This window comes from Psammomys obesus, unplaced genomic scaffold (genome assembly GCF_907164565.1).
Source record: "Psammomys obesus unplaced genomic scaffold, mPsaObe1.curated_primary_1811, whole genome shotgun sequence".
Lineage (NCBI taxonomy): Eukaryota > Metazoa > Chordata > Mammalia > Rodentia > Muridae > Psammomys > Psammomys obesus.
This window is the reverse complement of record NW_026596079.1, coordinates 39,540,298-39,565,855: the sequence shown is the minus strand read 5'-3', so window position 1 is coordinate 39,565,855 and position 25,558 is coordinate 39,540,298. Positions and strand designations below refer to the sequence as shown.

The window sequence follows — 25,558 nt, the reverse complement described above, 5'->3', positions numbered from 1 at the left end:
AGGGTATTGATAATGCTACTATTAGTAATGTGATGGGCGCAGTACTCCCAACCTTCCTAATGCTGTGACCCTTTAATATAGTTCCTCATGCTGTGCTGACCCCCAACCAAAAATTATTTTTGCTGCTACTTCATAAGTGTAATTTTGCTACTGTTTTGAATCATAATTTAAATAATTTTGGAGACAGAAATTTGCCAAAGGGGTCTCGACCAACAGGTCAAGATTAGAGGCTCTCAGAAGAAAAGAAATGAAAGGGAAAAAAAAAAAGGAGATTAGGGTATGGAAGTAGATGAGTAAGGGGACTCAGGGTCATGATTAGTTGTAAGAACTATGGTGGACGGAACAGCTGAGCAAACTAAATATGTAGTAACTTCACACACAATTAGAAACAACACAAATCTCCTTGATTGAAATTAAGGTAGCCTGCACGAATTTAAAAAGATCTTACCCATAAAAACATGCATAAAATGATATAATTTTAAGTTTATTTCAACAAACTTTACAAAAACGTGATTTTTTTTTTAAAGGAAAAAAACCTGAATCTCTATATGCACGGTACATTTGATTGACCATCAATGTATTTTAACAAAATATATTCAGAAACACCATGTCTAATAAAGCTTTCTGTATACACAGTAGATACTAAGTAATTTTGCTAAATGATGAGGCACTTGAAAAAGTCAAAACAAAGCTGTAAAATAGTTAAAATACATGTTTAAAATATTGTGAACTTTTCTTTACCAAAAACAGTCATCCTCCAGTCTTCCCTTTTTACATGTTCTCTTTAACAGAATTAAGTCTCAGCTTTGAAGGACTACATCTTTCCCTCCAGGCTTTCAGGAATATTAGAGTCCTTCAGACCCAGAGCAGTTTACAAAGGAGCAGATAATTTAAAGAAAAGTGATGAGAAATACAGAGAACCTCACTTCTGAGTTATTCCTGCCACGTTCTGCCTGAGCTGGCTGCCAACTCACTCAGTTAATCTCAAATATGAGACTAGATTTTACTGCTAATTTGGCTTTAATGTAGCCCACCATGAGTCATCACTGAAGAAACATTGAGCTCTTAGCTAATTATGAAAAAAAAAAAAAGTCTGGAGAGTCTCTGAGTGACAAAAAGATATTTAAATACAAAGCACAAAATTCTGAACATTAAGTTATTTGTGAACATGCACTTTCTTTGTGCACAGACTATAACTCGGTACCTGGGCATGGAGGCACACACCTCTAACCCCAGTACTCGGGAGGCGAAAGCAGGAGGGTCGTGTGATCTAGATCAGACTAAACGATGACACACCAACTAAAAGAAGGAAAATAAAATGTGATACAGTGGTTAAAGAAGTAAATCCGGATACTGTGAGTATGAAACAATTGTAACATGGTCAAATAATAAGACGCAGCTGGGAGTAGTTTCATGATAAAAATAACTGTTTATTCCTGGCCCTCAGTCCTGCCCAGATCACTGGAATGAGGTCATCAGAGCTGCCCTCCACCACGATGCTATGTGCTGATCATGCTCTTAAGCTCTCATTACAACAAAGTTATCTTAAAATACAAAACACAGTTCGAAGATAAAGTGACCTTCTCTGAAACACACGTGCTGCCAAAAACAGAAAAGCCATACACTTGATTTTTTTTCTTTACCTGTGAGATACTAAAAAGACATCCTATAACTTCCTGATTTTTCCATATCTAAGAACAAAAATGCTAAATATAATAAATAAACGTGCAAATTGGAGGCATTGAAAGGGTACAGAATAGTGAACATAGTAATATAACAGTGTATTAAAAATTCAGTTTTTCAGTCTTAAGACTTCTTACAAATATAGTTTTGCTTATTGCTACTATTAATATTTACCACATAAAGGCACCTGTCACTACTCATGAGGAAGATCTGGATTTGAAATTTTCAGAATGTGTACTGTTAAAACTCTTTTCTTTTAGTCTGAGATAATTAAAGTTTTAGATGTTTTTGTATGATAGTAGCTAAATGTCTTGAAACATACTACCCCAAACACCCCAAGCTCTGTGATATTTTTATACTCTAAATTATCATGAACATTAATATTGGGGTAGCATGTGAAACTTTAATTAAAAAAATAGGCAAAATAAATCATAATGGATGAAGTTTAAAGGATGTGACACCTTTAAAATATTATAGGATAAGAACAGTGATGTGAAATCTTGGTCAAGTTTTTCTGCTTCTCTGACCCCCATAACCCTCTTGCCATGTTTTAATAATAGCTACTCTTCATGCTTAGAAGGCCATGACCAGTGGGAAGCATATGGCAAAAAACCAGTACAACCATATAATAAAACATTCCATTTATAATACTCCCTCTAACACTGGAATTCTGGCCTGCTTCTCTTGCATTTAGAATTCCCAGCTATAGGACAAGCAGAATAAAAACTTTCATAGAAATACATCTCTGAATTCAGCTTCCAGAATTTTATCTGTACTGTGTGCGCATGTGTATATGTGCAAGTGTGTGGCCCGTGAGTGTGTGCTGCTGTGGTTTTACGGCTAGAGGGTGCTAGGGATCTCACTCTTGGGCAGCACACACTTCACTGAGGAGGACACCAGGGTTTGATGGGTTTAGACCCCTCTTGATGCTTCCTGAAAATGAAGAGGGGCACACTGCCCAGGTGTCCTGGCTCCTGGCCTTCCCTGCATCTTTCCTAGAAAGACTTGCATCTCCCTCATCGTCTTATTAGGAAGCATACACAGTTCCACTAAGGAAATTCCTTTATAACGATGTAAATATATTTAAGAGTATAAGGACATACAGATGAAGTCAATCTTAAATAGCTTTCTTAGATTAACACAAATCCAAAGTGGTTCAATAACCACTACCAAAAAGGTCCATTTTCTGTAGGTATAAATGATTCTGGGCCAGCTTTTCCCAATGCAATCCCTAGCTGCGGGAGGTGTTGGCAAACCTGTGTTGAGTGTATGTGGGCAGCAAGGCGAGCTGCTTCTGTACTGCACTTCCTTACTGCTGTGCTGATTATACATTCTAAGAAGGGATGAGGTGCACAGCATTTCCCAAATCCACTCACCACCATATCTCTTTTCCTATCACAAAAATTCTGGAAGCTACCAGCTCTGAGAATAAGACATTGAGAAATGCCCCACCTATCCTGGTTCTAAACATTCCAGGGCTGTACCTGGCGATAGTTACACTTTTAATTCCTGAAGAAGAATCACTTTGCTTACATGGTCCCCAACCATGGTGACCTGGATTCTCCCTCCTAAGGCTTCCCACTTTGTGTGATTAGGAGTTACATTTCTTTACTGTGGATTGAGAAATTCAAAGGAGCTGATCAGATTATGATCTCTCTAAGGAGATCTTTATATTCTGCCTGCAAGCATTAAAAACACAAAAATCTAATACTCTAAATCTCAACCTAACCCTGAGTCTCAATGTCTTTAGAGAGGAGTGTACTGCATCACTGTGTCATTGCCATTAATCTTATCGCTAATATTATTTAGTAGTTGAGGTAGCAGAGGTGAAAGTATTGGTTACACACTTATTTTTGTATATTAATCCTTCAGTCACCTCCATGAATTTGGGGCGTACTATTATGCAGATTTTACAGACTCATGCCCTGAAGTTTACAGGATTAACTGACTCGCCAAGGTTACACCAAGGAGTAAGGGCAGGGTGTCAAGCTCACACCTGACTCCTCAGTCCATGCTCTTAATGCCATCTTAAGGACTCGTGACAAAACAAAAAACAAAACAAAAAAAAAAAACAGAACAAAACATTTAAGTCACATTCTCATTGTATAAATACATTGAGGTGCATTTAGTTAAAATTGAATCGTTTAGAATTTAGTTTTATATTTCCTTCTATTCAAACTCTCATTCCTTTAAAAGAAATACTCAAAGTTTCAAAAAGACAGAAAAATAGATTTCTATTTACCAGCGACAGGTTTCTATGTGTTTTGTTTGTGTTTGCTCTTGGTCTTTTGTTTTTGAGACAGATCTCAATATGTAGTCCTGACCATCCTCAAACTCACAAAGATCCACTTGCGTCAGCCTCCCTGGAATGCTTGCTTCTATGGTTTTTTTGTTGTTGTTGGTCTTTTGTTTGTTTGTTTTTGTTTTAATGAGGAGGGCTTTAAAAATCTGCATCCAGGGTGAAGACATTAGCTGTAGTTTCTGCCATGACTGCAAATCGCTGATACTCAGAAACTCTTTTCTCAAAGAAATTTGTTTTCCCTTCTAATGAAATGTTTTCCATAAAATCAAAGGGATTTTCTGCCTGAAAAACCTGAAAATAAAATAATTATCATTAGATATTCTGAAGAGTCCAAATTAACCCCCACAACAAGGGCAAGAATGGTGCCTGCCAGAGGGCAGCTCTCTCACTGCCACTCGTCTGCAGCCACACTCTCTAAGCGTTTCCATGGCTGCTCCCAATTCATTTACAGTTTCAAAGGATTTTGCAAAACCTTTTTTTTCTTACAAAACAAGTCTCTGTCCTACAAATTTTATTTGTTTCTCTGTTTGTCAGAGATGGGCCATGTAACCCACGTTGGCTAAAAACTTGCAATCCTCCGGCCTTAGAAATGTTAGAATAACAGATGAACATCACACCTCCAACTTGTCACTGGCATTTTAAAGGTTGACTAGTGTATTACAAATGCTTTCAGGAAAGTAAATTTCAGAGAGCTTACTTTCTATAAGCTCTTATTGACAGTGTGGGGGCATGACTGACGGTGGCCTCCAGAGGCTCCCATATTTGAATGTTTGGTCCCAAGCTGGTGAGCTGGTGAGAAAGGATAGGAAGTGTGGCATTGTTGGAGGAAGTGTGCCACTGAGGGTGGTTTTTGAGGTTTCGGAAGCCCACACCTGGCCCAGTTGCTCTCTGCCTCCGTGTACAGATCAGGAAGTAAGCTTTCAGGCCCTGCTCTAGAACCATGCCTGACTGTCGTGCACTGTGCTCCCTTCCATGATGGCCATGAACTCACCTTCTTGACACGGTAAGCAGTGTTTTCTTTCAGATGTTGCCTCTATTGTGGTGTCTCTTCACAGTAATAAAACAGTAACTAAGACCAATAGTGACATGTTTTAAAACACTTTATTTACCTTTGAGAATCCAAGTTCTACGAGTAATCTGTCAGCTACAAACTCAATATACTGTTTCATCAAAACACAGTTCATTCCAATGAGGCCAACAGGCAAGGCTTCTGTTAAAAACTCCTGGAATGCAAACAAAATGAGAATAAAGCACAAGAAGATAACAATAAGTATACAAAATATGTAGAATTATCGCTGGAATTTGAAATGTCCCCTACAGGCTGATGTGTTTGAGCACTTGGTCCTGACACCACTGTGTAGGAAGTTCATGGAACCTTTGCTTGCTGAGACTTAGCTGGCAGAATGCAGAACTAGGTCACTGGGCGAGAGCTTTGAGGACCTTCTTCCCATCACTCTACTCTCTGGTACAGTTGATCTAGACAGGTTGTGCTTTATCCTACTAGAACCTTCCTTGCTATGACAGACTGTACCTTCTGAGCTATGAACAAGAATAAGTCCTCTTCCCTCAAATTTCTCATGGAGAAAGTGATTAACACACAGAAGTTTAGTTTTATTCATATTCTAGACACGGATTTTGCTCAAGGAAAGTATTCTGGGATAACTTTAGCATGACAAATGATGGTCATCTGTTTACAAATGTTTGCGATACTACTAATATGATTTCACATTCTAAGGGGCCCAAAAGTAAACAGAAAACAGCAAATGTCCAGATCCTTTAAGATAGTAGGATCTAGGACTGGATTCCTAGATCTCCTCAGCACAGAAAAGGAGATGCTTTATCCTGAAGGATCCAGACAAGTCTTCTTCGAAGACCACCACCAAAGAAATATGACCACAAAAAGGAGTCAAGAGAGAGACATCAGTTACAGAGAGCATGACAATAAGCAGGCGTGAATTTGGAGGTTGGGAGATAAACTGAAATCCAACTATACTGAAAGAACAGAGGAAAAATAAAAGTACATTTTATATGTGTGATAGAATAATAGTTAAAAGATAAATTAAATTATATATTTATATAATTATATAAAATACAGCCCTGAAAAAAAACCAGGTATACAAAAAAACCTAATATATAACAAAGACTGACTTTCAACCAAATTATAAACTGGTGTAACAATTTCAATACATCATGTATCAGTACTGTTGCGGTTTGGATGAGAAGAGCCAGCATGGGTTCATTTAGTTTCATGCTTGGTCCCAATTGAAGGAATTGTTTGGGAAGGGTTGGTATGTATTGCTAGGAGGTACTGGGGTGGGTTTGGAGGATTCAAACCTACTCCATTCCCAGTGAGATCCCTCTGCCTCCTACTCGTGGATAAGGATATAAGCTCTCAGCTACTGCTCCAACACCATGCCTGCCTAAGGCCATGCTACCAGCTATAATGGTCATGGACTCTGCAACCTTGAGCCCTAAATTCAATGCTTTTCTTTTATAAGTTGGTTTGTTACAGCAATAGAAAAGTAACTAAGATAACTGTTAAACTGGACTACATGAATTTGCTGATGTTGACCTATAAATGAGAACTTAACAGTCAAGTGTTTCTGGGCCAGTGGCACAGTGTCAGGAGGATTGGGTAGAGGTATGCATTAACCAAGGAGTTCAAGGCTAGCCCACATGGTATCATATGGCACCATTTCAAACAAATTTTAAAAACAAAATACAGGGAACAGAGGGATTGGTCAGTGGTGGAAAGCACTGGCTGCTCTTCCAGAGGACCTGGTTTTGATTCCCAGCATCTACTTGGTACCTCACAACCATATGCAACTCTAAGTCTAAGGAGATCTGATGTCCTTTTCTGACCTCCGTGGGCAGCAAGCAAGTATGTGAAACATAGATACATATGCATGCAGGTAAAATACAGATATAATAAAATAAAAATGAAGCAAAAAAATTAAATTCAAAATAGAATATAGTCATATGCTGATGGGATTGTTAACCACATCAAATTCCTTTACTTACCTGCTCAATTTTAACAGCATCGACAATGATTTTCCTGACCCTTTCTTCTGAAGGCTTATTTACCAAGTACTGAAACATGAGGCAAGCAAAGTCACAGTGAAGTCCCTAAAACAGAGACAAGGGCTACTGTCAAAAACCTTCAGTGAGCAACTTCCTAGGTGCTGCTCCCATCCCCCTCCTGCTGTGATGGACAGTAGCCCTCAAACAACCTTTCCTTCTTTGAGTTGCTTCCTCAGGTATTTTATCACAGCAGGGAAAGCAGAGAACAGGGTAGCATTTAAAGAGCAAATGAAGCTCACTCAGAGTTCCAAAAAGATACGGTTTATATTAAGTAACAGCTCAAGATGAAAGTGAACTCGGTGCAAATGTTTCAAAAAGGTAAGCATAATTGTCAAATCAATAAATAAATAAAAACTAACTTGCAATTTAAAGCAATTCCAACCAAAAGCCTGAGACATTTTAATCCAAACACTACTCTGAAAGGATAAATGGAAAGAATCTTATGAAGCCCACTTTAAAATTAATGTTCTGAGATGTAGTCTACCAACTATTAAAAGATACCAGTGCCCACTGAAGTAAAGGCTGTAATCTCAGCTACTACAGAGGTTGAAGCAGAACCAGAAAACCAAGGCCTGCCTGGGCTACAGAATGTGTTCAGCACTAACCCAGGCAGCTTTGTAAGATCCTATCTCAAAACAAAAGAAGAGGACCAGGGAAATAGCTCAGTGGGAGAGTGCTTGCTTAGCATACTTGAAGGCCTGAGCTTTTTCCTCAGCACAGAATAAAGCTGGGGTAATGGCTCGCTCTGTAGCTCTAGCAGTCAGGGGGTAAAGGTAAGAGGATCACTATTTGGCAAGGTTATCCTCTGCCAAACAGTGAGTCTGAGGCCAGCCTGAGATATATAAGAATCCTGTTTTGTTTTATAAAACAAAACAAAACAAAACAAAAAATCAGGACAAGCAAGATGGTTCAGCAGGTAAAGGCTTTGCTGCCAAACCTGATGACCTGAGTTCAATCTTCAATCCCTGGGTCCAGCATGGTAGAAGGAGTGACCCAGCTCCTACAAGGTGTCTTCTGACTTCCACATGTGTGCCATGTCAGGTGCCACCCGGGCAGACAGGTACAGGTACACACCCCCCCCCAATACATGCTTTATTTTTTTCAAATCAAAGAACAATTTTGAGAAAATATTTAAAATAAGTAAGTAGAATTGAAATTGCAATGCTGTACTCACTGGGTGTAACAGATATATAAAGCAAATTCAGTAAACAATGTTAAAAGAGGTCAATCAAGCTAAGCATGGTGATGCACTCCTTTAATCACAGAACTCAGAGACAGGTGAATCTCTGAGTTCAAGGCCAGCCTGGGTCTACAAAGCAAGTTCCAGGACAGGCAAAGCTGGACAGAAAAGCCCTGTCTTGAAAACAAACAGACAAAAAATACTAAAAGAGACCAATATATCACTGTGCATAGGGAATACATCAATAACCATGGCAAATATGAACCTTCTTTAAGGATTATAGAATACCACACAAATGGCCTTAAAATATTAACAGTACTTAAGAAAGAAAAATAAATATCACAACTGGAATAAAGGCAAAGAACAAGAGGCAACTACAAAAATATACAAATAACTAATATAATTATGAGAAAGAGATCAACACCAGCAACAACAAATAAAAATAAATGCAATAATCAAGTGCCAATATACCTATCAGATTTGTCAAGAATTTAGCAAATACCCTAAGCTCTGGAGAGGGTAAGAAAGTGGCCATGCATGGCTAAGCGGAGATAGAAACTGCTGCAAAATTTCTGGAAAGAAATCTGCAGGTGAGTATAAACGACCTGCTAATTCTTTGTAATTGAATTTAAGAAAATTAAAAAGCTAAGACAAAGTTTATATGCAAAGTTTCACTTCAGTAAGACAAAACAACCTGGCATGGTGGTGAATATTTTTTTGTCTTATTTTGTTTTCTGAGGTGGGTTTTCTCTGTGTACCAAGCCCTGGCTGTCCTGGACTCACTTTGTAGACCAGGCTGGCCTTGAACTCACAGAGATCCACCTGCTTCTATCTCCCAAGCATTGTGATTAAAAGGCATGCACCACCACACCTGCCCTGTGGTGGATTTTGTTTTAAAGATTTATTTATTATTTATACATTGTTCTGCCATATGTACCAGAAGAGGGCACTAGATCTCACTATACATGGTTATGAGCTACCATGTGGTTGCTGGGAATTGAACTCAGGACCTTTGGAAGAATAACCAGTGTTCTTAACCTCTGAGCCATCTCTCCAGCCCCCTGTGGTGAATATTTTTAACCCCAGCACTCAGGAGGCAGAGGCATAGGCAGGCAGATCTGTTGTGAGTTCAAGGCAAGCCTGGTCTACATAGCAAGTTTCAAGCCAGCTAGGGTTACACAGTAAGATGCTGTTTCAAAAAGAAAAAAAGCTAAACAAAAATTCTGGAAAAAATTTCTAATTAGGATTAAATAAATTACATCCTTACCAAACTGTTTTGAAACAATGCTTAATATAGAAAAAAGGCTCACAACATTTGCCAGCTGGAAAAAGAATGGTGTGGTGACTCACGCCTGTAACCCCAACACTCAGGAGGTGGAAGCAGGAACATCTCCAAGGTACCCTGAGCTACATGGTGAGATCCTGTCTCAAACAAACAAAATATATAAAAACTATACATTTTAAACATATGATACATACACACAGGGGTGGGAGACTGGAGGAAAAGAAAAGGAGAGATTTAAATGTAGAAAAGTCTATAAAGTCTATAAAGGAAATAAAATACCAAACAGCATTACCTCTGAGTTCATTGACCTTTTTGTTAAATTCTTTATAATAATTATGGCATTTATTGTCTAAGTTCTTAGAAAGCTAAGGACATCACACCAAAGAGCATAACTGTATGAAGCACTTACATACTTAAACAATACCATTCCCAGGGCTGGAGAGTTAGCTCAGGGGTTAGGAGCACTTGCTCTTGAAAGGGACTGGGCTTGGCTCCCAGCACCCACATGGTGGCTCATAACCATCAGTAATTCCAGTTCCAAAATTCCACTTTCTTCTGAACTCCAAGGGAACCAGGCATGTATGCAGTCCACATACACACATGTAAGTAAAACACCCGTACACATAAAATAAATAAATCTTTAAAATTTTTAAATACTCTTCACATATACTGTTTCCTTACATTCTAATAATCCATTAGCATTTATAACTGAAAAATTGGAGGTTCAGAGAAGTAACTTGAGATGTTTCCTTAAGAAGAAATAAGCTGAGAAGCCCAGGTTAGTGTGGACAACAAATGTAACTTGGGTGGCTGTTGTTGATTAAACACTGAAAGTGGAAAGAAGAGCACTCTCTATGCTAAAAAGCCCAGACTCTGTCTAACAAAGTGGGGAGACACACACATGCTATGAACTGTTAGGGATGAGACAGGCTTAGATTTAAACCCATGCATAAAAAAAAGCAGTGACCGGTTTTACCCAATGACATCAGGAATGTTGAGCTGCCTCTCTTGAAAATGTGATCAACAGGTGAAGATAGATAGATAGATAGATAGATAGATAGATAGATAGATAGATAGATAGATATAGATAGATATAGATAAAGCGGGGAGGAAAAATGAAAAGGTATTGCAGACCAGAAGGAGACAAGACTGGATATGGCAAAAAAGGAAAAAACAACTTAAAGTGGCCCCCAGGACATCAGGGTTGTGACATTTGCAAGACAGAAAGATGAAATTGAGCAGCACATTTCAGAGATGATAACAAATCTTGATTTCTGAGATACTTGTTTAAGATATGTGTGGAGGCTACCAGGAAAAAACACCTAGCACGTGCTGAATGTAGGTTTAGATCTCAGAACTATCTGGAACACAGATAAAGCCTGAGGAGTTATGAGCACTTAGATGGTGGCTGATTCTGTGAGAACAAATAAAATAGCCAGAAAATCACAAATGAGAGACCCAGGCAAAAATCTGTAAGTCCATTCATATTTAAGGATAAGTAGAGACCAAGGAGGTGACAAGGAAAACAACATCTCACAGGCCAAAGAAGTGAGTTTATATTTCCTTTTCATTCCAGAATGCTGTGTCAATATATGCATTTTCTCCGGAGGGAAGAAAAATAAGTGAGCACAAATAACACAAACGCACGAGGAAGAACATTTCCTCCCTTACTTCATCCCTGCTGATCAGCTCATTTGAAAAGGTAAGTCCAGGCATGAGGCCTCTCTTCTTTAGCCAGAATATAGCAGCAAATGATCCAGAGAAGAAAATTCCTTCTACAGCAGCAAAGGCCACCACTCTTTCCCCTAGGAGACAAAACAGTTCCATCTTCTAACTACATAGTGCAGACATCTGCAAGCTTATAAACATATGGGGCTTTTTATATTAAACTATCTTCCTAAAAAAACACTGTGCACAAAGGTCTTCAATGCAGGGTTTTCCGTTCCTGCCTGCTAAAGCGGAAAGACATGCCTATTTCAAAGCCAGGGACAAACATGGACTTGAGTAGGTATTGTCATTCTCAGACACATACACACACACACACACACACACACACACACACACACACACACACACACATTCCATACATCAAACAAACAAATAAAAGAGGTGATTTACCTGAAAAGATACATGTGTGTGAGTTCACTCCATGTACTTACATGTGTATACTAGAATGGGAAGTATAAGATAAACTTTTTGACAACTGTCTTCCTCTAAGGGGAGGAGTGGTTGCTAATGTTTATATTTTTGTTAGCAACCTATTGTTGCTAAAAGACTTGATGTAAACATTTCAAACATATTGTTATCCTTGTAGAATAATTTTAAAAATCAGCTGAAGGCAATGATTTCACCTATAAAATAACATAAAATATCTTTCTGTTAAAGATAGAAGAGCCAACATAAAAGTTTATTCACTGTTAGGTAAAACTCTATAAAAACTCATTCCTAAAATGTCTTTAGTTGTAACATATCTGTGACACTGTCTCTAGAATTTTCTGTATTATAACACATACACACACAATAATAACAAATAAACATTTAAATTTAAATACAGAAATTTCCAATTTTTATGCTTTATGTTTCTAATCTTTAGAACAAATACTTAAATCTAAAAGCAGTACGAAGTGTTTATGGCTGACTCTAAAGGAGTCAGGTTTGCCCTTGTTCTTTCCTTGCTTATCTCACATCAAACAGATCAACCACTGCAAAGAGATGGGAATCCAAACTGTCTATTAATAACTTCAAACATGAGAAAAATTTCTAGTTTATCTTTATAGATGCCATTTAAACAGCTGCTTTGGTAATCGTCATCAGAGAGGCTTCACCCAGCAACTGATAAAAACAGATGCAGAGACCCGCAACCAAACATTAGGCAGAGCTTGGAAAGTCCTGTGGAAGAGGGGGAGGAAGGATTGTGGAAGCCAGAAGGGTCAAGGACACCACAAAAACCCCGTGCACACAGTCAATTAACCTGGGCTCCCAGGGGCTCCCAGAGACTGAACCGATGCTCAGGGAGCCTTGTGGGTCTGACCTAGGTCCTCTGCATATGTGTATGGTGTGTAGCTCGGCGTTCTTGTGGGACTCCTAACAGCAGGAGTGGGGGCTGTCTCTAACTCTTGTATGCTTTTGAGTTTCTCGTTCAGTCTTAATCTGAGGGGAGGTTCCTAGTCTTATTGCAACTTGCTATGTTTGTCTGATATCTCTGGGAGGCCTGCCCTTTTTTCTAAAGGGGAACTGAGGCAGAGTGGATCTGAGAGATAGGGGAGGTGAAGGGAGAAACTGGGTGGAGAAGGGAGAAGGGAAACTGGGTTTATGATAGGAGAAAAGAATTTTTTAAAAGCTGCTTTGAAAAAAACTATATTCATAAATTAAAAAAATGCCAACAGAGAAATTATAGAAAACTTTAATATGAATATAATAAATATTATAATATAATCACTGCTTAAGTTATTTCATCCTTATTAGTTTATGATAGTTTTATTTTACAACTAATTATATTATAGATAATAATAACTGACATTTTAAATTATTAAAGTGATTTCATATGGACAATTATCTATAAGAGAATTGGACTAAAATTAAATTTAAGTGCTGTATATAAGAAGAGAGTTATTTTAACCATTCTGTGCACTTATGTGAATACTGAAGAATACAAGCCATAAAAATAGCTATAGAAGACTATTTTTGAAGATAATTAAAAGATTTTAAGGAGGAGCTGGGAAAACAGCATGAGGACCAGAGTATGAATGCCCAGTATCCACATGAAAAGCCAAGAATGGCAGACACACGTGTAATCCTAGATCTAGGGAAATGGATACAAGAGGATTGCTGAAGAGATTTGCCCAATGGGTGAATTCCATGCAAGACCATGACTACAGTGGCACAGCCACCAGCTACACCCTACCAGCAAACTCTTCCTTACATTTCTGTTAGCAATCCTAATAAAACTCACTGGGTTTCTCTCTTTCTCTCTCTCTCTCTCTCTCTCTCTCTCACACACACACACACACACACACAGAGGCACCACACCACAAACACACACACACACACACACACACACACACACACACACACACATACCTGACATGTGTAGACATGAAAAGTAAAAGGGACGCTAACTGAGAGGAAGGGGATAAGCAAGAAATAGAGGGGGACAAGAGTGACTAACAGGGGTGTGTGAATATGGTAAAACACACAATGTACGTGTACATAGAGGTCATAATGAAGCCCATTGTTACCCACAATTAACATATGCTAATTAAAACTTAGGAGTAGTTGCTCATGGAGCCCTATGCCAATAGCAAAGATGCTTTTGTCAGCTGAGGATGCGCTATGAGATAAAGGAACAGAGACTCTAACGAGCGCCCATGGTATGGCTACCTCTGGTTGTCCAGCCCGTCTTTCCTGGGTAGTGCCAGTAAATACATGCCTCAAACAGGGCAGGAAGCAAAGATGAACATAACACCCAAGTTGTCTCTGATCTCCACACATGTGCACACCCATGCTTACATGAATATATACACAGAGAGTGGGAGGGGGAGGGAGAAGAGAAGAGAGAAGGGGGAAGGGAGAAGAAGGAAAGACTGAAAAAATGTCCGGGCCTATGAGATGGCTTAACAGGTAAAAGAGCTTGCCCTGGAAGTCTGGTGACCTGAGTTTGATCCTAGTAACCATGGCAAGGGGAAACCATTTTCTGACCTCCATACATGTACTATGTATGGCACACACATGCCTCTGCCCCACACACATGCAAAAAAATAATAATGTAAAAAATTATAAGGCTAGGATGAGTGGCATATGCTTGTCTCAGTGTTCAGAAGGGCTGGGCAGCAGAACAGTAAGTGCGAGGTCATCCTGAGCTATACACATAGTGAGACCCTGCTTCAAAAAAAAGTGGGGGCATCTCAATCCAGAAGTTTGTCTGTATTTCACTTCCCAGTGAAAACAAGGCTCATTACTGAAAACCGTTCTTGTCCTAGTTGACTGCAAAAACTTGCATTTTTTTAGCAACTAGATCTTTGTTTCTCAGAAACTGTAAGGACTTGACTTGCTTTAAAGCCCTGGCAGTCTTTAAAACTGGTGCAAACCGCAGGTTAATATAGCACTCTCTGCTGAATTCTACGTGACTTCTATACTTGTCAGTATGCATGTTGAGATCTTAGCTTTTCAAGTTCTGACATATTAAATACAAGTTACAGCCTTACTGAGCACCAGTTTCTAAGTAAACGTTGCGAATAGTGACACTGAACTCTCTGTGCTCCACTTTGATGCATCATGACCTCTAAGGCTCATCTGATGACACACAAGTTAACACTACATACCAAAAGTAGACTTTCTATCTGCTATCCAGCGCATGGCCCAGTCTGCTTTTTTCTTCACACATGGCATTGTTTCAACTGCATTAAACAAAAATTCCCTATAAAAACAAAATCATGGAAAAATTACTCATTTGTTTTTATTAATTGGACTAAGTTTTAATAATCAGAGACAATAACTGTAACTCTTACAGTATACCACCAAATCAAGCTTTTCTGTATTTTTGTATGTTCATAATTATGAATACGGAAATAAAAGTAAAACTCTGATTAGTGACTTGGATATAAGCTGATATAACAATCAATGAAATGCAAGCAATTCAATTTATTAACACAATGTACTAACAAGGCTTTGAGATGCTATGAATTATCTAAAGCTTAACTGGTCTATGCTAGGCTTTTAATCTACCACATTATTGAACAATAGAAAACTACACTCACGAACTGCCATTAACATTGTGGTTTTGGAATAAATTCTGGTCTTAACATAAGCAAACCTTCAGAAAGATACAGACCCTGCAGAAAAGGAAAAACCCTGCTGTAATACCTTTTCTTTGGATCTCTGATGTAAGTGTCTATCAGTAAACTGTACATCTCTGAGTGAACATTCTCGATGAGAATTTGAAAGCCATAGAAACAGCGAGCCTCTGGAACCTGCACCTCCTGGCTAAAGCGCTCCACCTAGGAAAATAAGGGAACCGGGAAGAGCTGGTGAGCTGGCTCTCACAAAACACTAGTCACACACTACAAGCAGGACATGGACACCAGAGTTCTCATTTAAAACTCTTTTGTCTTTTCCAGTACTCAGGAAGCTGAACAGGAGGATACTGATTTCAAGACCAATCTGGGAAACACAGCAAGACCCTGTCTCAAAAAACAAAACAGTGATCAGTGAGAAGGCTCAGCAGGAAAAGGTACCTGCTGTGCTTTCTAAATGAGAGAGATCTACACAAACCCGCAGATGGTCACTGAGGGCACATTCTCTATTAAGTTTGTTACATAAGGGGGAAAAAAAGTTAATGAATTCTGTGCAGTTTTTGGATTATGTTCTTACACCACGGAGAATAAAACACAGGGCCTCTGTAATGCGAGCCAAGCAGTGTGTAGTCATAGGGACAGCTTCGGGCTACCCTGTGTACTTTCAATTGCTATAATTTGTGCTTGATTTCACAATGTATTGCTAGTCAGTTAACTATCTTCTCTTCTGAAACTTCATGAGAAAAATATACTCAACACTTAAACTCCAGTGTCCCGGAAAAGGGGCTTTGCTAGTTAGCGTGAGAACCTAAATCCGGGTTCCCTAACACTCACATAAAAATCTGGGCATGTGTCTGTGCTCCTGTAACCTCAGTGCTGGAGGTTACAGTGCAGAGACAGGAGGTGATGAGTTCCAAGTTCCATGAAGAGACTTTCTCTCAAGGGAGTAAGGCAGAGAGCAGCAGAGGAAGACAGCCAACGCTGGCCTCTGCCTCCACACGCACACATACCTCATATACTTTTAAACAGAAGTTACGCTTCATCGAGTTCGGTACTGAGACGTCTTTCTTTCCTCAGGCAGGATTTCTTTATGGTGGTTTATTAACATTGTCATTCAAGTACAAACCAGAAACAACAGTAAAATAAAAATCTTACCAAGTTTTCATTTACAATTCCATCACTGGCTGCGAAAAAGGCTAAGATGTGGGAGATGAAACACTTCTCATCTGACGAAAGCTTGTTCCAGTGAGGGAGGTCCTTTGATAAGTCAACCTAGAATTAAAAACTCCAAGTGTTTTTCACTAAGTTAAAAGAGTTTAGAAAACTTAGACTTTAAAGTTAAGAGCTATGCCATTGCCAGTAATCTGTCAGAAAAAAAAAAAAACATTAAAAATCACAGAAGTCAGCAGGCAGTGATGGCATATATTTTTAATGCCAGCACACAGGAAGTAGAGGCAGGCAGAGTTCAAGGCCAGCCTGGTCTATAAAGTAAGCTCCAGGACAGCCAGGGCTACACAGAGAAACCCTGTCTCAAAACAAACCAAGAAGAAGAAAATCACAAAAGTCAAAATAAGACAAACATTATGTTAATAATACTGTGTTATACTCAGAATATTTGCCTAATTAGTAGATTATAACTTCTCTTGCTACATGGAAGAAAATGGGTAAGTATGTGAGATAGTATATGTGTTTGTTAGTGGGAGAAAGTTTATATACGTGTGTGTGTGTGTGCCTTTGTATGAGTGTGCATATTTTACAACACCATGATCTATTTCTTAGTTTGAGAGTCCCTTAAAGGAAATTGGGTTGTACAATATTTTGAATTAAGAATCCGTGTTTCCTGGTTAGTGGGAGCTGAATTTTTTTGCTTAAAAGAAAATTTTTGCTTAAAAGAAAACAGAACAATCCTAGCATGTTCAAGGAAGTAGGAAGGGTGAGAAGGAGAGAGGGAGTGAGAAAAGAAGGAAAGGACATTTGTGAAGGAGCCTGCTTTTTTGGCTAATTTAGTTGACCAGGATACACTTCTAAAATATTAATATGAAAAAGCTAATGGCAGAGCACCAAGTGAAGGATGAACAAAAAGGAAAGAGAAAGTAAAACCTAGTCAAATACGTAGGTGTGGGCTAAGGACTGGCACCACTTCTTTTATGCAACAACTGCTGTAGTGACGGATGACTCAGCAGCTGCTGACTGATCACAGCTTCTCTGCTCCCACGGCTACTGAGTTCCTGAGAAGTCATCATGTCAGGAAGATTAACAGCCTGGATTTTAAAGCTTCTTCTAGACTAGAAATTCCTCTGAAATACTTACTCAAGTCACTTTGGAATTAGAGTGATGCACCCTAGGGTTTGGCAAATCCAAACCTTTCAAACGGCCCTTAAATGTCACTTGCTGTGTCTTAGCTGGCTCTTGCTGCTAAGTTCACACAGATCAGATGGCCTAAAAACATACATTTACTTTTCAAAGTTCTGGAAGCTGTGAGTCCAAGAGCAGGGTCTGTGCTGGCTAAGTTTATATCCACTTGACACAAGACAGAGTCATTTTGAAAGAAGAAACCTCAATTGGAGTGACACAGACAATGGAGGCCTGCCTTATGAAGCTTCAGAGGGAAGTTTGAGAGTCCCTTAAAGGATATTGGGTTGTACAATATTTTGAATTAAGAATCCATGTTTCCTGGTCAGTGGGAGCTGAAGAGCCAGCTGTGACTAACCCAGGTGACACTGGTTTTGAAAGGCATGAAGGTGTTCTGAAGAAGCTTGGCACTATATAGCAGGCCAGGCAATGCCAATGAAAGTAAAGCCTCAGTTACAGTTGAAGCCCCAGGCCGAAAGGGTCATGGAAAGAAATTGAGCCTGTGGCCCAATCATGCGGCAGAGCTGGAATGACTGAAGAGAGCCAAAAAAAAGACTATTGGGCAGGGAGAAAGGTCCCTTTTTATATTTTTCTTTCTTTCTTTCTTTCTTTCTTTCTTTCTTTCTTTCTTTCTTTCTTTCTTTCTTTTCTTTCTTTCCATTCATTCATATATCTATCTATCTATCTATCTATCTATCTATCTATCTATCTATCTATCTATTTATCTATTTGAGACAAGGTTTCTCTACGTAGCTCTGACTGTCCTGGTATTCATTTGTAGACCAGGCTGGTTTTGAACTCACAGAGATCTGCCTGTCTCTGCCTCCCAAGTGCTAGGATTATACGTGTACACCACTACATCTGGCTCATATTTCTTTTTAAACGGCATTAATCCCATCCATGAGAGCTCTACCCTCATTATCCTCATTACCAAATACCTCCCATTGCCCCACCTCTAAAGACCATCACACTGGGTACTAATGACTCAACTTACAAATTTGAACAAGACAAAAACACTTAGTGTATAGCTCCTATAGCTATTCTGTCTTATAAAAGTATTTAAGTATGTTTAATAATAATGTGACAAATATTTGAAATATATAACTGTCCTTTGTAAACTCTGCTGGGCTTGCTCTTCTTTTAATTATTCTAACACAATCTCATTCTTCTTGACCTTTCCGAAAAAAAAAAAAAAAACAACAAAAAAAAAAACCCCTAACATTCTAACCTTTAAATTATTATATCCTTTCCTAAAACTCTTTTCCTGTTATACCTAAAGTATTTGCTAAACACTCAATACACGCTAGACATGAGGGCTCTCTAGACAATGGGATGAGGAAGGATTCCTGATAGTAAGTTGAATACTGCAATATATCTAGCTTTAAATGTTAAACTTGTGTGTGTGAATGAGAGGTGGGGTAAGAGAAAGAGATCATGTGTGTGCCACAACACATGTGTAGAGATAAGAGGAAAATTCAAGAGTTACTCCACTCCCTCTACGTGGGCTATCAAGAATCAAAGTCAGGCCATCAGGCTTGTTCAGAAAGCGCTTTTGTCCAGATTTAGTACTTGTCAGACAGGCATATACAGATCCAACAATATTTATTCACATAGATACAGCTATCCAGAGATAGAGATGCTTATACAGAGCAAAGGTGTTATGTAGCTATCATAATAAGAAATAAGAATAATTAAATAAAGACAATATTTTTGTTTAAAGTATATAGCAATCATTTGCATGACTAATTGTTCTTATTAAACCAGTAAGTATTTCCAAACTTGTGTGTTCAGCTCCTTTAGAGGTGGAAAAAGTTACATTTCCAGTGAGTAATCAATGGTTGCCCTGCTGGGGCAGCTGTATCAGGCTTGCTGCAGCTGAAGGCAGAGCTACATTTTGAATTTAGCCTGGCAGGCTCAGAGTTGACTGCCCTGCCTGCAGAGATAGTCACCTTTGTCCAAACAGATCCACCTCTCAAAACTAGGGTTTCATCCTTTTGTAGGTTTTTGTTGTTGTCTTGTTTTCTTTTGTCTTTTGAAGCCAAGGTTTCTCTGTATAGCCCTGGCTGTCCCAGAACTCACTATGTAGACCAGGCTGGTGTCTGCCTCTGCTAGGATTACAGGTGTGCACCACCACGCCCTGCTCTCGCCCTTCATTTTCAAAACTACAGCTGCAATATTGATTATTCTGCTGTCCATAAGTATAAAGTGGTGTTAGTACTGGCAAGATGGCTCAGCAGGTAAAGGCAAAGGTGTTTGCTGCCAAAGCTTTGCTCAACCCTGTAATGTCAGTTCAACTTCATAAACACACACACACACACACACACACACACACATAAATGAATGAGTAAGCATAAAAACAAACAGACAAAAATCCAAAACTGTTCTTATCTTGTCATAGCAACTAAAAATCTATTTAAAAATAAAAAATGTAGGCTGGCTGCAGAGAGTGCTCACTGGTTACAAGCATTTGCTGCTGTTACAGACGACCCTGGTTCAGGTCTCAGCACTCACATGACAGGTCACATCCCCCTTTAACTTCAGTCCTGAGGGTCCACCCATCCCTGCTGGTGTACACATCTACATGCAGGCAAACACTCATACATATAGAACAAAATAAATAAATCTTAAAAAATACAAAATGGTCTACAATGTATTAGAACTAAAGGCAAGAAGATCATGACTATGGATGAATAATAGAAAGACTGTGTCTCAGAACAAAAACAAAAATCTGGTAGAATGAGATGTCATTTCCTTATATCAAGAAATTTATTTACAAACACTAACCTAATTACATTCCATTTAAACTTATTGATAATTAGTTATATTCATCATTAATGAGAACTAATAATCTATTTTGATTCTGAGCCATATCTTAGTTAGTGTTTCTTGTAAGTAAAAATATTTCAATACTCCGTAAGGCAAGCAGTGAGCACCGCAGGACGTGATTGCTGACGCATGCGTTGCCACATACCTCCTCTGCTGTCCAGAATGATGCTTGCGCTTGCTTATACATTCTCCAAATATCAGGGTACTGGATTGGGAAGATGACAAACCGGCGGGAACTCTTTCTTAGGAGAGGCTCTTCATCCGACCTCGTCACATCTTCATTTGTATCTGAAGACAGTTGCTTTTAAAAGACAAAGATAAATGTCTTTTTTATGTGGAAAAAAGGTCTCTGACTCAATCCTAAGTACATAGTTGGGGAAAGTCTGGGAGGTAGCATAGGTTGGGGAGGCAATATGATGCACAGATCCTTTCAGGCATCCGACTACCAGGTAACTGTCTACAGAGAGTTGCATGATAATAGGAAGTTGCTTGATTTCTGTAAGCCTCGCCTTCTGCAGCCACGTAATAATGCTCACCGAATAAGATTGTTCTGATTATTAAAATCCTTAAAGCTGCAGCAGGTGCAGAGTAGGCAGCAAAGTTACTGTGGCTATTGCTACTCTAAGCATACGTACAAGGCTAACTCAACGAATTGTGCGAAAATTTGTAAGTTCGTGAACAAAATGTCCCTTCAGTGCCACTCTGATTTAGAAGGCTGATGTGAATGAGTCACTGTTACAGGCTACATTTCAAATACTTTTTCTAATCTTAGCTGAAATATTATAACTTACCTGAGAACTTCTTAGCAACAATGTGGCTCCTTTATCCATATTAACATTCCCATGTGCCACTGTTATTTACATTTCAGATTATTCTTTATAGTAGAGAATTGTTTTCACTTGCATGGCCATGTTAGCATCTTTGCTCCCAGCTTAGCAGTTGCCACACTTATAGCTACGGGCTGAAAATACCAATGTATTTTTCATGATCTCAAATGCTGCATTCTTTAAAATTATTTTGTTATTACTGAATAGCTTCTGATTAGCTTTTTAAAAGTTGTTCCTACATTTGTGGAATTATTATAGTGGAAATAAACTTTAACTCATTATTAGAGATTGGTTGAAGAATAAGTGTCAGCTAGACATAACGGCACATGCCTGTAATCCCAACACTTAGGAGTTGGCAGAGGCAGGAAGATTGCTAGCTCAAAGCCAGCCTGAGCTACAGTGAGACTCTGAGGAGAGAGGGAGAAACAGACACTCAAAACAACATTAGCTACAACTGTGGCCAAACTGAAGAGACAGAGGTCTAGAATAAACAGGTGTGTCTGTGTGTGTGTGTGTGTGTCTGTGTATATGCTCGTATGTGTGTGTGCTCCCATGCATGTGTGTATTAGGAGACCATAAGTTACTTACAGGTGTCTTCCTCTAATGCTCTCCACTGAACCGTAACTCAATGATTGGCCAGACTGGCTGGCCTAACGCTCAACCTGTCTCTGCCCTGAGCTCCAATGCCAGGCTTATAGATACGTATCAATTCCAGGCTTTTAGTTGGGTGCTGGGATTCTGAAGTATGGGCCTCATACTTACACAGCAGGCACTTTGCCAAATGAAAAGGCAACAGACATTTTAAATTTGTGTGGCCCATAAACTCTGTTAATTTTTCTGTAAATAAATTTATTACAGTTTTTAATACTATTCTGTATTTTTTCTGTGCAATGTATTACTGAGGTATCTATTCAGGACTAGAAACCACTATCTCTTCATTCCATTTGTTAGGTGGGGAATTCTGAACATTGGGAACAAAAACACAAACCTTTGGCACCAAGCATCTTGATCTTGGAGTTTTTACATCCTAATAAACAACTGTCAGTCTCAGAATTTGTGAACCTTTTGAAGACCAGTACCTTTAAATTGGAATATAAGCTACATTTATATATACTTTCTTCCTGTTCTACCCTGATAAAAATGTAACATAATAACAGCATAGCAGTATTCATGAATGGTAGTGACATTAATTCATGAAGGATTAGAAGAAGCTACATTAGCAAGTTTTATTAAATATGTTGTCATGTAAAAAGGGTTAACTATATAAACCTTTGAGCTGGGCCAGAGTTGACATATTTCATAATGCATATTTTAATACAATTTGATGAGGTTCAGGTAAGGCTCTCCAAGGTATCCTCCGTAGATATGTGATCAGAAGCCATACTTTAGAACACTGGTCTTCAATCTTCCTAATGCTGTGACCCTTTAATACAGTTCCTCATGCTGTGGTGACCCCCAACCATAAAATTATTTTTATTGTTATTTTATAACAATAATTTTGCTAATGTTGTGAATTGTAATGCAAATATCTGTTTTACAGTCATCTTAGGCAACCTCTGTGAAAGGGTTGTGCAGTCCTCAAAGGGGTGATGGCCCACATGTATTTCACAAGGTGGAAACCAACAGGACGGATTAATAGCAAGATGATTAAGAGAACTAATGCCAGGTATTAATCCATCTTTCAGGAGGCAGAGGCTGGTGGATCTGAGGTCAAGGCCAACCTGGTCTACAGAGGAAGTTCCAGGCCAGCCAGAGATACACAGAAAAATATTGTTTTAAAAAAAAAAGAAAGGGCGGGTGGGGGGGAAGGGGAGGAAAGGAGAACTAATAATATACAAAGAAATGGTTAGCTAAGTCACCTTCCATTTACATGTGAATTCAAAACAAGTTTGTCAAGTCTCACCATTCCTTTGAATAAATAATTTTACAAATAGAAACTTAAAATTACTCTACTAGACAAAAGTAGATTTATCAATTGCTGTTCACTTATGATTTTCTGAAATATGGGCCCAGATATGAATGTCCATGGAAAGAAACTTGAATGTAAGTATAAACTTTGCCATAGTTATTTTTCTATAACCACTCTAAAACAAGGCTTTGCTACTTGAAAAAAAAAATTTCACTGTCATTATTTTATGGAAAAATTAACTTTTAGATTCTAAAATATTACTCCTTGGCTAAATTGTATCCAAAGTTAGGTTAGGTAGGTCTATTCTGCATACTAAATGGAAATTAAGAAATTAACTTTTTAAAACTTTGGAGCAGGCCATCTTGCTTCTAAATGTAAACTTTTGGAAGCCACTGAAGGTTTTTAATCAGACAAGTAACAATACTGGATCTGGGTTTTATGATCACTTGTAGAAATGAGGCAGGATTTGAAAAGAAATTGGAAATAAAAATAAATTTAAATTAGTATAGTTCCCATTTCTTGCCTTTATTGTCTTCTGACTTCCACATGTGCACAGTGGGCCATGTGCAGCCCCCAAACACAGGTTGTAGGCTCCGGAACTTAGTTTTTATTAATTACTCCAGGTGATTCTGATACAAAGAGCCTGCCGCGTGCCCCATCATATCCAGAGCAACAAAGTGCTCAGAACATCCCTGCATCTCAAAAAGTCTTGGAGTCATTAAAAGTACTCACTAAAATTCATTTGAGGTCTAAAATTCTGCTGTATTTATTAATTAAAAGCAACAAAAAATTAATAAAGTTGTTAAGCCAGATTGCCTTCTGATATCATTGGCAAACTAGAGAAGTCTGAATTTTCACCTGAATGGAAAAATTGGTACAAAGTACCTTTGTTTGAAGGGGGAAAAAAATTAAAGGATAGTCAAAACTTAAATGCTTCCAAAACAAAAATCAACTTAGAATCCACGTCTTTGCCTATAAATGCCAGGTTAAGCATTCAGTCTGTGGGCTAAAACTTTTATGTCCCCTCCAAATTGCTTCAAGATACCACAAAGACAAAAAGGTTCACATAAAAAAAAAAAAAAAAGTATAGCTCATATTCCAGATGGTTTAGAGTATCTGTCCCCCAAGACGGGGTATTGGAAATCAAAAAGTAAGAACTTAAATTACTATATATCCATATAACCTAATATTTATTTGCTGTTATTAATACTTCTTTCTGCTAGCACAGAAGCAAAAAGGATGGGTACGTTAATTTTAGATTTATTAAGCACCGTTGCACTTTGCATAAAGCACTTCATTCTTTGTGAAGGAAGCAACACTTCCACTGTTGAAATGAAGAAACGCACACCCCGAAGATTCAGTTAGTAATTGGGTCTGAGCAAAACTGTCCTAAGGCTTTCTCGTCCTCCCTCCATCTGTCATCTCCCTCCTCATCCACCTGGGTCAATTTCCACACACGTTCCTCAACTCTTTAACTGCAAACGGATGATAAAGCATCTCTTGCGATAATCCGCCACAGCCCTTTCATCCCCTAGGGTTCCAGACAAGGGAAGACCAGGGGCTGGAAAGCAGGGCGCGCGGAGCCTTCCTGGGCCGGGACCTCAGGGCTGTCCTTGGCCGGAGCAGCACAGCGTCCCTCCCGCCCTGCCCGCGGGCCGGCTTCCCGACGGCCCAACACCAGCCTGCCGGGAGGGCGCTTCCCTCCGGCCTGCACTGGGTTTGTCACGGCGACGAATAAAACACCACTCCACAACGGTCCTGCAACTGACTTGCAGGTTCCTTGCAACCTAAAGTCCAGGCGTGACCCCGGGGTGGAGGATGAAGCAACTGCAGTATTTTTACCTCCTCCTCCTCCTCCGGCCTGGCCGTTTCCGGCCTTTCCGGGTCGCCCATCGCGCAGACTCTGCCAGAGCTACGGAGCTGAAGGAACTGCGCAGCAAGCAATTCGAGCAAGACTAGACCGAGGTAGCCAACTGCACTGTGCGAACCTCCTCCTGCTCCGGGCCCGCCCAGCTGCGGCGGTCCTGGCTTTTAGTCAGCCCATCTGCGGTGGCTCCGCCCAGGCACGCTACTCCCGAGGTCACGGAGATCCGCCCACCTCAGCCGGCCCCGCCCCGCCCCGCCCCGCAGAGATCCGCCCACCTCAGCCCTGCCCCTCACGCCGCGGAGATGATACTTGCTCAGCTGGCCCGGCTTCCCCCTGAGCCTGCAGCCTGTAGGAGAGTACCAGTGTCCTTCCAACCCGTTCCCCGCCGTCGCGTGATCGCACCCACTCGTGTTGCCCCAGCCTCTACGCTCTCCCTCAGCTTGTCATCTGTTCA

General features: G+C 39.5%; 1 protein-coding gene across 1 annotated transcript; it reads right to left on the bottom strand.

Moving 5' to 3' along the window:
* Positions 1–468: 468 nt before the first annotated feature.
* On the bottom strand, positions 469–25,203 carry Rrm2b (ribonucleotide reductase regulatory TP53 inducible subunit M2B). The gene is made up of 9 exons (XM_055626554.1): positions 25,080–25,203; positions 20,647–20,802; positions 16,479–16,595; positions 15,394–15,527; positions 14,853–14,947; positions 11,203–11,336; positions 7,007–7,111; positions 5,095–5,208; positions 469–4,276 (listed from the first exon to the last, which is right to left on the bottom strand). The coding sequence occupies exons 1-9, from the start codon at positions 25,128–25,130 to the stop codon at positions 4,124–4,126; spliced, it is 1,059 nt and encodes a 352-aa protein (XP_055482529.1). The 5' UTR covers positions 25,131–25,203; the 3' UTR covers positions 469–4,123.
* Positions 25,204–25,558: the final 355 nt, after the last annotated feature.